The 15,985-nt window shown below is 44.2% G+C and overlaps 1 protein-coding gene across 1 annotated transcript in view; it reads left to right on the top strand.

The window, feature by feature from the left end:
- The first annotated feature begins 2,218 nt into the window (after positions 1–2,218).
- Positions 2,219–15,985, top strand: part of CWH43 (cell wall biogenesis 43 C-terminal homolog) — a 48,385-nt gene continuing 34,618 nt past the window's right edge. Inside the window, 6 exon segments of the mRNA XM_060011748.1 lie at positions 2,219–2,261; positions 3,887–4,078; positions 9,483–9,603; positions 10,198–10,352; positions 12,504–12,586; positions 12,588–12,706. Coding sequence (XP_059867731.1) covers positions 2,219–2,261; positions 3,887–4,078; positions 9,483–9,603; positions 10,198–10,352; positions 12,504–12,586; positions 12,588–12,706 — 713 coding nt within the window.

The raw sequence follows: 15,985 nt of genomic DNA, 5'->3' as shown, positions 1-15,985 counted from the left end.
CATGTGGGATCTTCCCGGAACTGGGCACGAACCCGTGTCCCCTGCATCGGCAGGCGGACTCTCAAACACTGCGCCACCAGGGAAGCCCTATCTGACTTTTTTGATTATAGCCATCTTAGTGAGTGTGAAGTAGTATCTCATTGTGGTTTTGATTTGTATTTCCCTAATGAAATGATATTGAATATATTTTCCTGAATATACTTTGCTTATTGGCTACTTGTAGATGTTCTTTGGAAAAAGGCCTATCAAATCCTTTGTTCATCTTTAAAGTGAGTATTACTGAGTTATAATTTTATTTTATTTCTTTTAAAAAAAATTTTTTTATTTATTAATTTTTGGCTGCATTGGGTCTTTGTTGCCGTGCACGGGCTTTCTCTAGTTGTGGTGAGTGGGGGCTACGCTTTGTTGAGGTGCGCGGGCTTCTCATTGCGGTGGCCTCTCTTGTTGAGGAGCACAGGCTCTAGGCGTGTGGGCTTCAGTAGTTGTGGCTCACAGGCTCTAGAGCACAGGCTCAGTAGCTGTGGTGCACAGGTTTTGTTGCTCCATGGCATGTGGGATCTTCTTGGACCAGGGCTCGAACACGTGTCCCCTGCATTGGCAGGCAGATTCTTAACCACTGTGCCACCAGGGAAGTCCCTGAGTTGTAATTTTTAAAAATATATATTCCAGATACCAGTTCCTTACCAGATGTATAATTATAAAATATTTTCTCCCATCCTGTACATTGTCTTTTCACTTTCTTGGACTGTGTCCTTTGAAGCACAAAAGCTTTTAGTTTTGATGAAGTCCAATTTATTTATTACTTCTTTTGTCATTTGTGCTTTTGCTGTTGTATCTAAAAATCCATAGTCTAACTAAAGATCATGAAGAGTTACTCCTATGTTTTAAGATTTTTATAGTTTCATCTCTTACATTTAAGTCTTTGATCCATTTTGAGTTAATTTTTGTATATGGTATGAGATTTGGGGGGGGGTGTCCGATTTACCCTTTTTCCTGTGGAATTTCAATTGTTCTAAATCCATTTGTTGAGAGGACCACCCCTTCCCTCATGTAATTGTTTTGGCAAGCTTGTTGAAAATCATTTGTGCCTAAATGAGAGGGTTTATTTCAGGACTCTCAATTCTATTCAATTGATCTCTATCTGGTGACAATGAGTACTAGTAAGTAATTAAGCGATTTGGAACTCTGCTCAAAACTGCTCTTAACTGATTTACACTTTTAGGCAATCCATCATTGTTTAATTTCAGAGCAAACCTTCCGAAAGTGGTAAATGACAAACTGTTCCAAAAAAATTAAAGCGAATTAAAATAAATTGTTTGAGAAGGTTCTAAAAAACTCAAAACATCCTGGGGTGTGGTAATATTTGAATGAGAAATAACTGGCCTAGTTCACTCGCTCCATTGTTAGAACGTCTCTCCCTTTCTCCTCAGGGACGGGCACTCTCAAAGATCATTATCCATAAAGTGGAGGAAGGCAGAACTTCCACTGCCATCACTGGTTTTCTCTCCCCTGAGCAAGTGTTGCGACGTCTCTAAAAGCCATAGAAAATTCTGTAATCTCTAGAATTTTTCAACCGCCTTCCCAGAATGCGATTTGTTTACTACCAAAGCTGAGCAGGAGAAGCGCACACCTGGCCATCGCAGGTGCCCGCTCGCCCGAGAGCGTCGCCCAGGCCTTAGGAACGCCAAGGTCCTGTTCGCACCTGCTCGCCGGAGGCGCTAGAGCCCCTGGCAGCTCAAGCTCCCCACCTGCGTCTAAGCCTTCCCCTCGCAACGCGCCCCTGGGCCTCGTTTAAAGGGCACCGCGGGTGCAGAGTTGCAATGATGCAGTCCTCTTGGGCGCTCGCAGCGCGCCATCCCCGGGGCCGCTCTGCCGGCGAGCCCGGCCACCTGGTTTCTTCTGGGCGGCAGGTCAGAGGCCCCCGGGTCCCGCTCGCTGCGCGGTGGCGTCGGCGGAGGCGGTGGCGCCGGCGGGACCGCGGGCCGCGCAGAGGCGGTGGGGCCGGGAGGGCGGCGCTGGATGGGACGGGGCGGGGGCAGCGGGCCCCACCCTCGCGTGGGCGCGGCTTGCGGGTGGGCGGGCGGCTGGGCGGCCGGCGGCAGACTTGACGGGAGCCTGAGGCGTGGATGGCGACCCCGGAGAACTCAGCGGCCGGCGCAGTGCGGCGGGTGTGCGGGCCGCGCGGCTTCCCTCGGCGGCGCCGCTCCGGGCCTCGGCCATGCCCTCGCTGTGGAGAGAAGTGCTCCTGGAGAGCCTTCTGGGTAAGCCGAGGCCGCCCGCCGCGCATTCGCCGGTCCGCTCCCCCGGCCCTGCCCGGAGCCGCGGTACTCCGCCGGGTTGGCTGAGCTCCCGGAGGGAGGAACGCGCGCTTGGTACCCGGAATAGAGATGCTTATCGTCCCCTGGCAACTTCTGCTGCTGGAGGAGTTGAGAGAGAGAGAGAGCTCCCACGCCACCCTGGTGTTGCGCCCAAGGGACCCGACTTCTTCACCTGTCGGCCTTGAACCGCGAAGCTGGTACCAACCCCGAGTCCCCTCACCCGTGATCTTTAAGTTTAACTGAATAAATTTCAGCACCGAACTTTACCTTTCAGAAGGAAAGGGGCACCCGTTTCCCCCGGTAGCTGTAGGTGAGCACTCAGCGTGGTGGCTACCGCGTGGGTTGACCCCTCACAAGTGGCCTTGGGTAGTGGCTGCACATTTGAGTATTTGGCGGAAAACGTCGAACTGGAGCCCCATGTGCTCACTTAGCAGCTTTGCAAAAAGTCCCAAGAACAATTATTGTTGTAATATTGTCGGAGTTGTATGGTTGAAATCAGAATTCCCAGACAAACGTTCGGGAGATTGCTAGCATCTCGCTGTTCACGATGAAGGGGAGGGGTGCCTTCCTAAGAACTTGATTTTCTGGGAGCTGGTAATGCTCGGGCTGGGGGGCGGGGCTCATTTTTTGGCCCAGTCTGTATCTCACAAGTACGCGATGTAAAGCGAATTACATTCAGTGAGTACCTAGGGTGCTAGGTACTGTGTGTACTTAATCTTTTTTAATCTTAATAACTGCGAGGTGGTTAAAAGTACTGCTTTCGGTGGTTAAGGATGGTTTGGAACCAGACCACTCGGTTTTAAGGTCACTCTGCCATTTGCCACTTTTGTGACCTTAGGCAATTACTTAACTTTCTGAGTCTAAGGAGTTTTTGTTGTTTGATTTTGCATTTGTAAGAGGGGAGTAGAAATAGTGTCAATTTCATAGGATGCAGAAGAAGAGAGAGGATCAGGGTGAATACTTAGCACAGAGCCTAGTGCATGGTAACTGCCCATTGGTTAATTATCATCATTGTAGAAGATTGCACAGTCAGTAGTTGGCAGCTGTGAAAGTAATGTCAAATCTGCGTTTTCCACTACTCTACACTGTCTCCTAAGGGTTAGGTTTAAAATAGTTTGCTCACAAGAAAATGATTATTTCCTAACTAACGTGCCTTTGGCTGTAGTCTGGAGTGGGAGGAAGGAGTTCTGCCGTTTGTTACTCTTTTTGATTTTCACGATATTTCTCAATAAAGAAGGGTCGATTTAGTTAAGGAAATTTTATCAATCGGGGTCCTGACAGGAAACCAGATTTAACCTAGATGGTCCAAATGAAGAGCCTTTAATAAAGGGACTACCTACCTACGGGAGGTATGAACGAGGTTAAAGGGACAAGCAAGGGATGTTGAGCCATTCTCATTCTGGGCCTGACAGGAAAGGGGAGGAATTCTGTTACTGGAACCCAGTTAAGGCCAGGGTCATGAAGGAGGGCGGCCGGCTGGAGGAGTTTTAGTGGAGGGAAGGGCTACTGTTTGAAACAATGAGAAAGTTATACTTTCTCTCTCTCTTAAAAACTTTTGTTTTCCCTAGGATATGTTTCTTGGTCTCTCGGCGATGGCCTGGGACCGATGATCTATTACTTTCCCCTGCAAACACTAGAACTCACTGGGCTTGAAGCTTTTGCCATAGCATTTCTTTCTCCATTATTCCTCACAATTCCTCCTGTCTGGAAACTGGTTAACAAGAAGTGGATGGTAGCCCTGCTGTGGATAATTACCGTTGGTAAGATTTAAAAGTGATTCCTTAAGTTTTTTGGTTTTTTTATTTTTAGCTAAAAATGAAATGAAAGTGAAAATATGTAGACTGTTCTTTGAATGCTAAATGATTAAATAAAAAATAAAAGATTTCTCTGTCTCTTACTACTACCTTGAAGAGTTTTAGTAGAATTGGAAGTCTAGACCAAGAGTCAGCATATTTACGTGTTTAACTTTTCCGTCAGTTTGGAAGAGCTTAAGGATCACTGAGATGAAGAGGGGAAAGATACCTTGGAGAACAGCTTAACTCTTGAACATATTTTTGTTCTTTTTTCCAACTATGACATGAAACTCCGAAGCCATTAAAAAGTTGTTAAATGATACTGCCTAAAAATATGAAAATTATGCATGATGAACACCGTGTTAAGCAAAGGCAATCAACAGGTTAGGACAGCTGTTGCAGCTCTTCCAGTCAGAGGGCTAATTTCATTAATATATGGAGTTCTTACAAATCAATAATAAAAAGGGACCAATAGTTCAACAGAAGAGAAAGCAAAGGATATGATCAGTTTACTGGAAAGGAAATATAACTGGTTCTTAAAAAGATACTAAAATGTATAGAATACAAATCATACACACACACATATATGCATAGACAGTCTCACATATCAGGTTGGCAAAGAACAAACTCTGACAACACTGTTGTAAGCGTGGGAAAGCAGGCACTTACGCATTGCTGGCAGAGCTGTAAAGTGTCACAACTTCTGCAAAGGATCAGTTAGCATTGTTTATCAAAAGGACAAATATGTATCTTTCACTCAGCAGTCCCCCTTCTGGGAGTATATCCTATAGATAAACTCACATATGTGTAAAATGATAAAAATAAAAGGTTATTTAATCATTGCAGCAATGTTTATAATAATAATGTTAGAAACAACCTATATGTCATTTGTATGGGATCGGTTAGGTTAAATAAGTTATGGTTCTAAAACTTGGAGTACTATAGAATACTATGCAGCTATATTAAAGAATGAGAACATTTCTGTAAGGAAATGGAATGTTCTTCAAAATATGTTGTTAAGTGGGAAAAAAGAAGCGCTAAACAGTATGTGCAGAATACTAGCATTTGTGTAAAATAGGTTAGATGAAAATATATTTAATAGTTAATTGGACATGCATTAAATAGGTCTAGAAGTATTTTTTAAAAACCTGATACCATTTTAGTTGCTTCCAAGGTGAAAAATTTGGTACCTAGACACAGGTATGAAAGGGAAAGTTTGCACTGTATACCTTTTGTAGTTTTCGAATTCTGAAGTTCAGTATGTCACATTGCCAAAACCCAGCAATTAGAAAATGTACACTTACTATCACAGACACTTGAGGTTATTAACATTAATAAATATTGAGAGACCTTGGAGAAGTACTGGTAGTAAAAAAAAGTAAGGTGAGGTCATGGAGAAAAGGTTTTAAAAAACAAAAACACCAGACTCCAGTCTGGTGGAATCTGTAGCTGAAAAGTCTGCCTGTCTTGCCCTTCTGCTATTACACAGTTGGTTTCTCTGAGTTTTCCAAGGGGCATTTGTTCTTGAGCCACGCTGTGTATATCTTCTGTCTAGGAACAGTCACTTGACTTTTTTCAGAAACAGTGACAGGAATCACTAGGGAATTGCCTTCTATTTTTCTGTGCATCAGTCCCTGAAGAAGGCAGAACGTGGTTAGTGAGTGTAGTGAGTTATGTGGTTACCCACAAAGGTCTAGAGCTCAGAAATGGCTGTGGTCAAGACCACTGGAAAATGCATCCTTTTAAAAGATGATGTCTATAGGAATGAAATAACCACGAAATTTTCAGCTCTAGAAATAATAGAAATGAAACTTTCTTCTTTTTGAGTATGTATAGTAACTGAGTTAAGCTGGCCTTGGCTTACAGAATCCTTCTATGAATGACGATGGCCTCATCACACTCCTTGGTTGGCTTTACGAGAGGAATCTGCTCAGTGGCCCTTTTTCGCTGCCTTTGCTCAATGCTGCCTGTGGCAGCTTTACCTACAAAGCCACCCACTGAACAGTTACTGGGACAGTTTTGTATTTTTGAGTCCAGTTCTGGCCCAGGAACTTCTGGAGGCTATAATGTAATAGGAAATAACTTCGACGGGGGGTATGGGATTTGAGATGCTTCTTGTTGCTCCCCTTTCATCTGCTTCTTCCCTGAAAACCCATCACCTTGAGTAGAGGTAGAATTGTATTTGAGAAAGGGGAGTGGGTAGGAAAGTGACTCAGAGTTGAGGATGAAGAAACCAGTTTTTTTTTTTTAACACCTTTATTGGGGTATAATTGCTTTACAGTGGTGTGTTAGTTTCTGCTTTATAACAAAGTGAATCAGTTATACATATACATATGTTCCCATATCTCTTCCCTCTTGCGTCTCCCTCCCTCCCGCCCTCCCTATCCCACCCCTCCAGGCGGTTACAAAGCACCGAGCTGATCTCCCTGTGCTATGCGGCTGCTTCCCACTAGCTATCTACCTTACGTTTGGTAGTGTATATATGTCCATGCCTCTCTCTCTCTTTGTCACAGCTTACCCTTCCCCCTCCCCGTATCCTCAAGTCCATTCTCCAGTAGGTCTGTGTCTTTATTCCTGTCTTACCCCTAGGTTCTTCATGACATTTTTTTTTTCTTAAATTCCATATATATGTGTTAGCATACGGTATTTGTCTTTCTCTTTCTGACTTACTTCACTCTGTATGACAGACTCTAGGTCTATCCACCTCATTACAAATAGCTCAATTTCGTTTCTTTTTATGGCTGAGTAGTATTCCATTGTATATATGTGCCACATCTTCTTTATCTATTCATCCGATGATGGGCACTTAGGTTGTTTCCATCTCCGGGCTATTGTGAAGAGAGCTGCAATGAACATTTTGGTACATGACTCTTTTTGAATTATGGTTTTCTCAGGGTATATGCCCAATAGTGGGATTGCTGGGTTATATGGTAGTTCTATTTGTAGTTTTTTAAGGAACCTCCATACTGTTCTCCATAGTGGCTGTACCAATTCACATTCCCACCAGCAGTGCAGGAGTGTTCCCTTTTCTCCACACCCTCTCCAGCATTTATTGTTTCTAGATTTTTTGATGATGGCCATTCTGACCGGTGTGAGATGATATCTCATTGTAGTTTTGATTTGCATTTCCCTAATAAGCTTAAAATGGATTAAAGACCTAAATGTAAGGCCAGACACTGTAAAACTCTTAGAGGAAAACATAGGCAGAACACTCTATGACATAAATCACAGCAAGATCCTTTCTGACCCACCTCCTAGAGAAATGGAAATTAAAACAAAAATAAACAAATGGGACCTAATGAAACTTAAAAGCTTTTGCACAGCAAAGGAAACCATAAACAAGACCAAAAGACAACCCTCAGAATGGGGGAAAATATTTGCAAATGAAGCAACTGACAAAGGTTTAATTTCCAAAATTTACAAGCAGCTCATGCAGCTCAATAACAAAAAAACAAACAACCCAATCCAAAAATGGGCAGAAGACCTAAATAGACATTTCTCCAAAGAAGATATACAGACTGCCAACAAACACATGAAAGAAACCAGTTTTTGTCAGATGCTCTTCCAGGTGGCCATTGAGCTTTGTTGATGCTAAAGAGAGGCTGAAGTAAGCCATGATTTGCCTTAAAACTCCCTTTTCAGATGCTTCTTAAGGAAACAAAACAACTTTGTTTTTACAGAGTCCTAAGGCATTCTTACATAACTACAAAGAAGATCTGAGTATTCTGTGCTATCTCATCGCTGACACCTCAGATATTTTAGGTTGATTACTATGTAGTTAACTATTAAACTAGTTCATACTACCAGTGATTTAGGTTATTTTTGACCTTAAATATCTTGACCCACTAAAATGGCTATGTTCAAAATCATAGACAATAAGTGTTGACAAGGGTATGAAGAAATTGAAACCCTCACACACTGCTGGTGGAAATGTAAAATGGTGCAGCTGATTTGGAAAACAGCTTGGCAGTTCCTCAAGATGTTAAACATAGTTGTCATATGACCCAACACCTCCACTCCTTGGTATAGACCCAAGAAAAATGGAAACATATGTTCACATAAGACCTGGTACACAAATGTTCCTAACATCATTATTCATAGTAGCCAAAAAGTAGAAACAACCCAGATGCCCATCAACTGATGAATGGATTAAAAAAAGGCAGTATATCCATGCCATGGGATATTATTTAGCCATAAAAAGGAATGAAACTGATACATGGTACTACATGCATGGACCTTTTTTAAAAAAGATTAAAAAAATTTTTTTTTTGCGGTACGCGGGCCTCTCACTGCCGTGGCCTCTCCCGTTGCGGAGCACAGGCTCCGGACGCGCAGGCTCAGCGGCCATGGCTCACGGGCCCAGCCGCTTCGCAGCATGTAGGATCTTCCCGGACCGGGGCACGAACCCACGTCCCCTGCATCGGCAGGTGGACTGTCAACCACTGCGCCACCAGGGAAGCCCCTAGAAAAGATTTTATTGAAGTTTAATTGGTTTACAATGTCATGTTAGTTTCAGGTATACAGACAGTGATTCCGTTTTGTATATCATATAATATATTTTTCAGATTCTTTTTCCCTATAGGTTATTACAAAATACTGAGAATAGTCCCCTGTGCTATACAGTAGGTCCTTGTTGGTTATCTATTTTAAATATAGTAATGTGTATATGTTAATCCCAACCTCCTAATTGTCCCCCTCGCTTACTTTTCCCATCGGTAACCATAAGTTTGTTTTCTATGTCTGTGAATCTCTTTCTCTTTTGCAAATAAGTTCATTTGTATCTTTTTTTTTTTTTTTGTAAGATTCCACATGTAAGTGCTATCATATATTTGTCTTTCTCCATTTGGCTTACTTCACTTAGTATGATAGTCTCTAGGCCCATCAACGTGGATGAACCTTGAAAACATTATGCTAAGTGAAAAAAACCAGTCACAGAAGGCTGTGTATTTTATGATTTCATTTATATGAAATGTCCAGAATAGGAAAAATCCATACAGATAGGAAGTAGAGAAGTGATTGTGGGGGCCTGGGGGTCGGGGTTGGGGGGAAGAGGAGGAAAGGGAGGGGCTGCTAATGGGCACAGGTTTCTTCCTGGGGTGATGAAAATGTTCTGGAATTAGATGGTGGTAAGAGTTGCACAACTTTGTGAATGTATTAAGAACCATTGAATCATACACTTTAGCAGAGTGAATTTATGGTACGAATGATATCTCAATAAAAATTTTCAAAAAGATTTATGCACTCAGATAATTATATATTAATTCTACCTTCCCGAGTGTAACCATGGTATCAGACACAGCAGTTATCAAATGCAGATCATTGAATACCAATGCATGATTGCCAGAAATGTTTAATTCTCCTTCATTTGCAGGCAGCATAGCCTCCTTCCAGGCTCCAAATGCCAAACTTCAGCTCGTGGTTCTCGCGCTCGGTCTGTCTTCCTCACTGGTAGTGCAAGCCGTGGCATGGTGGACAGGAAGTGGTTTGCAAAGGTATGTTCATATCTTGTGCCTACAGACAAACAAATGTGGTCAATTACCAAAGGGAAGGTTGGGACTAGGAGCTGCAAGATATAGTCTTTACCTTGCATAAGGCCTTGTAGAAGTCTCACTTTTCACAAAATCGGGATGTGAATATTTGCCATCAGTCTCAATAACGTTGTGAGAATGAAGGCATTATAACAAGTTGCCTAGGTAACGGCTATACAAAGGCTAAGTCATGTGCCAACGAGGCTAAGTCATGTAGATTACCAACAAGACTACCTCATATACTCCTTCTATGACACTGTGAAATTCACAATGGACATAGTACGTTGAAACCACATAAAAAGTTGTTAAAGGGCTTCCCTGGTGGCGCAGCGGTTGAGAGTCCGCCTGCCGATGCAGGGGACACAGGTTCGTGCCCCGGTCCGGGAAGATCCCACATGCCGCGGAGCGGCTGGGCCCGTGAGCCATGGCCGCTGAGCCTGCACGTCCGGAGCCTGTGCTCTGCAATGGGAGAGGCCACAACAGTGAGAGTGCCCGCGTACTGCAAAAAAAAAAAAAAAAAAAAAAAAAAAGTTGTTAAAAATACTTCTGTACTTACAGGTACTTCGGAATCTGGGGATTCATTTTAGGACAGATTCTTCTTGTTGTTCTCCACATTTGGTACACTTCACTGAACCCAGTCTGGACTTATCAGATGTCCAACAGAGTGATACTGACATTAAGTACCATCGCCACACTCGATTGCATTTACACAGGTAAGTGTAGGCCCAGTTTATTTAGGGATTTTCTCTTTCTTATCTGAATGTAACACATCTTGGAAAGATAAAACTAGTCTTTCTGCATCTATCTCCATTTCTACTTTTTCTCCCTCTGCAAGAGTAGCCGGCGCAGGTAGTGGACTGTTATCTAAGCAGAAGGCACCTTTTCCTCGCCAGCATAGAGGGTGACGATAGCAATGCGTCTCTGGCTTGTCTCAGCGTGGAGTGCGAGAGTAGACCCAGGCCTCATACTCCCTGCTGGCTTTCAGCTCTGTCTACCTCCTCTTTCCCTCTGGACAGGACTTTCCAGGACGAGGACTGTGGGAACTGCATGGGTTTGTTTGGTTTCTTTTGGTTTGTTTGTTTTTTGCTTTTGTTCCCGCCCCGCCCCGGGCCCAACTCTGAAGATATTTAAGCTCCAAATATGAAATTTAAAAAGAAAGGAAATCCTACATATTCATACCACCTTTCAGATCACCTGTCTGGAGCTGACAAACAAACTTGGACATTCGCTTCACATGCTAACTCGAGACTCTTCTGAAAAGAAGGGACAAGTGTTACTAGATTCTACATAACTTGCTCCTGGCTTTGTGTGTAACTCTCAGTGAGTCGCTGTTCTTTTGTAAATACAAGGAGAAATCTCACAGGTTAATGGAAGTTTAGAGGGTTTGGCTCACCATGAACAAAGGGCTTGTATAATTCCCCCTTGGCCCCAATTTTGGCATGAAGTGGGGTTAGTGAGAACAAGGGAACATCATGCACGTAAATTGGTCGAGGGACATTGATATTAATTAGAACATTTAGAACTCGGTCTAGTGCCCTAGTATATGTCTTCTATTTCATAAATCGCTAACATGAAGTAGAAACTCAGGCAGCAGATTTCACAGGTACAGCCTGATAAGGATATTCAGGGTATCGCTTACATTTCCCGACTGGAGTTTTCTTCTTTCTCACCTCTGTTTTAAATTTATGTGACCCAGTTGTTGGTCCCTTCCTGTTTTTGCACTGTGCCCCATTTACAAAACTTGACTCCCCACCAGCTTCCCCAGGATGTCTGATCATCCCAGGCATTTTTGGGGGTTGCTTTGTTGAAGATTTGCTGGGTCTTGGGGGAGGGTCACCCACCATAGTATGAAGCAGTGTTAATCAGCAAATTCAGCTTAGGCTTCTCTCTTCTCCAAAGACTGTCTCCTAGCCTCCAGGCCCTGGCCTCCTTCCGTCTTCACATCTTCTCTCCCTCATCCCTGTAGCTTTCAGCTCTGCTTCTCCTTCCCCTCACTCCTTTATTGGCAGAATGGCTTTCTTCCTCTTTGTGAAATCGGCCTGTCATCCTCACAGGCAGACCCGAAGTTTTCTTTCTATCCTGGAGAGGGCTTCTCAGTGTCATGAAGCATCTACCCAGCAGGTTCTCTGTTCCTACAAAGAAATTCTCCTGCCAGCATTTTCTCCAGTAGTTACATTTCTGTATGTGAAGTCATTAATGCAACACACTGAGACCTTGTGGTTAAACAGTCCCGGGAAGTATAGTATAGTGAAGTGCACAGGTGCTGCCTAAGTTCTCTTTACCAGCTGTATGATCTTGGGCAAGTTACTTGTTTTCTCTGAGCCTCAGTTTTTTAATCTGTGAAATGGGATTAGTAATAGAGCCTACCTCGTAAAGTGGTTGTGAAAATTAAATGAGTTCATGTAAAGGGCTGGGCATAGGGCCTGGCCCATGGTAACTGCTCAGGCGATGCCCTGTTATCACTCCGGGGACACAGAGGGTTAGATGAGAGCCCTGTTCTTCTGGGGAGAAGCAGCCTGGTATTCTGAAAGTGTTCCACTCAAGGTGGACTGCATTTGTTTCCTGAACATACCTTTCACTTTTCGTACATATATTTTAGCTCATACTCTTAATTTCACTTTAATGAAGTAAATAAATTTCTGCATTTTCAGTTGTCAAATTCCAAAATGATGGGTTCTCCCTAAATCGTTCCCGATCTAGCCTGCCTGAAATAACCCCTCCCACTGACTACCTCCCAGCACATTCTGCTTTGGACTGGGTCTCATCTCCTCTTCTGAAGTCAGCTCCTTGAGGCCAGGTACCATTCTGTTAAATACAGAGGGTAAATTTCCATGTAACGGATCCTTTTCCATTTTTCATTCTAGATGGTGCCTGCTGTAGACCTGAGGGGAAGAAGTCTGAGGAGGCAGCCAGGGTGATGGCTTCTAGACCGAACTGGTTGTTGGCAGGGGGCTGCCTTTGGCAGTCTCATGTTCCTTACCCACTGGATTTTTGGAGAAGTCTCTCTTGTTTCCAGATGGGCAGTGAGTGGGCATCCCCATCCAGGGCCAGATCCTAACCCATTTGGGTGAGTTTGGGTGTGGAAGCAATCCAGCAATTGGCTAGTATTGTTGAAGAAATTCCTCCTCTATTTGAGCAGGTAGACCTGCACCAGCCCGATGTTTCGTATTCCTCTTTCCCTAGATGTCAGAAACATTGCAGGACGTTACTGCAGTAGGACAGTACTGGATCCACTCTGGAGATGACGGAGCTGGAGGGGTATTTGCCCCAGTGCTGAAGGATTGCTGGGAGGTAGATGAGGGAGGACTAAGGATTGTGCACGGCTAAGTGAGAGGTCCTGGGAGCTCCTGCGTGGGCACGCTGAGGAATTCCTGCCAAGAAGAGCATTCTCAGTGGCAGGGAAAGCATGGCATTTCCTCCAGATCCCCCTATTACAGTTTTGGGCACTGGGTAGGGCGAGACAAGAGGGCCTTGATGAGAGAGCGGGTTGGCAGCAAGGCAGAGAGCTTTAATCTCTGCAAAGGAGGGAAGCCTGGGGGAGCTCTGCATCCTCTGTACTTTGGGACTTGTTCCAGCCATGGGGCTCGCAAGGAGTTAGCAGTCTTGAGCTTAAGTGCTGGTTCCTGTGCTTGGTCCTCACTGACCCTCTCTCTACTCTTCCTGACACCTCTTTTCTCCCATGGTCAGGTCCAGCCTTTCACATAAAAAGATGGGAGGAACCCTTAAAACATCTGCCGCAGATATCTGTTTTCTCCTAAAGCGCTGAAATTCCCACATATGGAGACACACTGGCTCTTTCCCCAGAGGATGTCTGGGCACATTCCACAGTTGTCTCACATGCAGTGTGTCCAAGTCTGGCTCAGTAGTTTTCACTACCCAGAGATGTCCTTCCTCCTCTGGGCCTTGGTTTACTCTGTCTGTCCCTCTACCGTCTAAGCTGGAAACCAGGAATCATCTTCGAATTGTGTGTCTTCCTCATTTTCTGCATCTCACTTGGTATTAAGTCCAGTCGATTCTACTACTTCTCTTAAAGCACCTATCCCTCCCTCGCCATCCCCCACCATATCTCCTTAGTGGATCCTCCCATCTTTCATCAGGCTACTGCTCTGGTCTTCTAATGGCCTCTGTGCAGTGTGGCCATCTCCACACTGAGAGTGCGATCTCTAAAATGTACACCTGACCCCATCACTCTTTTGCTTAAAACCTTTCAGCAGTTTTTCTCCCCCAAACCAGGTCATATGAGACAGGATCTGCACCCTCAGCCTCACTTAATGTTTTAAAGATGCTCCCTGCCTTATCCCCAGGCTTCACCTGGGCTGAAATCACTTTCAGTTCCCTAGACGTGCCAGATTGTCCCAGCCCCCCATGTGTATGTACGTGCTCTTCCCTGTGTCTGGGCTACCTTCTCTGCCTTGATGTCTCGGCAAGCTCTCACTCACCCTTCAAAACCCAGGTCATGCATCTCCTCTGTGAAGTCTTCTCTGATTATCCCACAAACTACCTTGAATGCCCATCCCACCCCCACCCCCTTGTACATCTCTTATTATTATTCTGTATTACAAATTGTTTATACTACAGTTATTTTATGTCCTTCATCCTTTCTAGACGCTAAACTCTTTGAGGGCCGGGAATGGGAAAAGGAACTAATACTTATGAGTTCCTCTGTGTCCGGCCCTGAGCTAGGAAGTGTACATATGTGATCTCATCCAGAGTCTATATCTTTTTGATCTTGGATGCTCTGGCATATTTGGGAGGAGGAGAGAGAAGGAAGAAAGGCACAGAAGAGAGGGGGAGGGAAGGAGTTTATTCTTATGTGTTAAAGCTTCATTTCCAAAGCTCCCATGAAAACAAGCATAAGATGTGAGGAAGAGCGACAGGAGAACTGGACCAGGAATCCGAGGCCAGTCTTGAGGGTTGGAGTCCTGGTTGGCCGACAGCAATTCACCATTCAACTTTGGACCAGTCGCCTAACGTCCCTGGCCTTGTTTTACTCACCTTTAAAATGAGGGTTTTCATTTTATGATTTTGTGTGCTGGAGTGACACATTGAAGATGGAGATGCACCGCCTGAGACCAGCATTTCCCAAATCGTGTTGTGTGGAACACTGGTTTCTTGAGATGTTAATGGGTAATCTGAGAGAAAAAACAAGCAAAACCAAAACCTCATTTAGATCAAGTAGGTTTTGGAAACACTGTACTTCATCTTCCTTTGTGATTCACAAGGCACATTAGCATCACAGAGTCACTCGGGAGTTTCTCCAACTTACTCGAACATGGAATTCCTTTGTTAGAACACCTATCAACACATCATAAAACTGGTGTTTCTCAGAACCCTGTCTGAGAAGTGTTGCATTAGATCATCATCACCTATGACCGTCATAGTAGGAATTGCTCTCTAAAATTCTCTAGTTTCTACTTAAGGGGATGGGTCATAAATCTATTTTGATGGGCTGAAGATGTGGGAGATGGGAGGAAGCTGAGAGAGAGGCACAGATGGTGCTGAGGGGACTTTGGGAAACCAGAGGATCAGTGCAGACCACAGAGCCTGGGAGGATGAGGGAGCAGGACACTTTCTTAGCCACATGTTCCAGCTTCCCATTAGCCCACCCCAGCACTCCTGACCCCCAAACTCTCCCTCTTTAGTGTCTTCTACCTTCTAATATCCTGTGCTATTTTCTAACTGTGTTTATTGTCTGGCCCTCTCCGCCACTGGAATGTGAGCGCATGAAGGAAAGGGATCTTTGTTCACTGACGCATCCCAAGCCCCTAGAACAGAGCCTGGCACACAGTAGGTCCTCATAAACATTTGTGGTTGACTTGGGGATAGACAGTGATCCACAGTGTCCTCGCCAGCCTTTTCTCTCTTCTGTAGACCCAGGACCACCCTTAACCTTAGAAGGTGGGGATAGGCAGGAGAGCGGCTGAGAGCCTCACTCCAGAGCTGGAGGGCCTTTTTTGGATTCTTAGTCCTACGTGGGCGACTGTGTACAATCTGTGGCAGGTTTCTTAGTGCTCTTTCCCGCAGTGTCCTCCTCTGCAAAATGGGGATAATTATCGCATTTACCACAGACTTGTGAGTGTTAGATGAGCTAATATATGTAAAAATCTTCAAACAGTGCCTGGTATGTAGTAAGTACTATGTTTTTTAGTTTATTTATATTACAGCTATTTTACTGAGTGCCATGTTGTAGCTTTTATTGCTGCTGGATTTTCCCCTAAAGTTTAAATTCCTTTTTTTTCTCCTCCTCCAAGTTTTTGCCAAAGTAGCAACAGAATGAAATAGTTTGTGGTTGTTTTTAAAAACACACAACTATTAATTATTTACCAAACTCACATCAGTCCCAGGA

This window comes from Delphinus delphis, chromosome 5, assembly GCF_949987515.2.
Source record: "Delphinus delphis chromosome 5, mDelDel1.2, whole genome shotgun sequence".
Taxonomy (NCBI): domain Eukaryota; kingdom Metazoa; phylum Chordata; class Mammalia; order Artiodactyla; family Delphinidae; genus Delphinus; species Delphinus delphis.
Note: the sequence above shows the minus strand (reverse complement) of the source record. Positions and strands in the feature narration are given on the sequence as shown.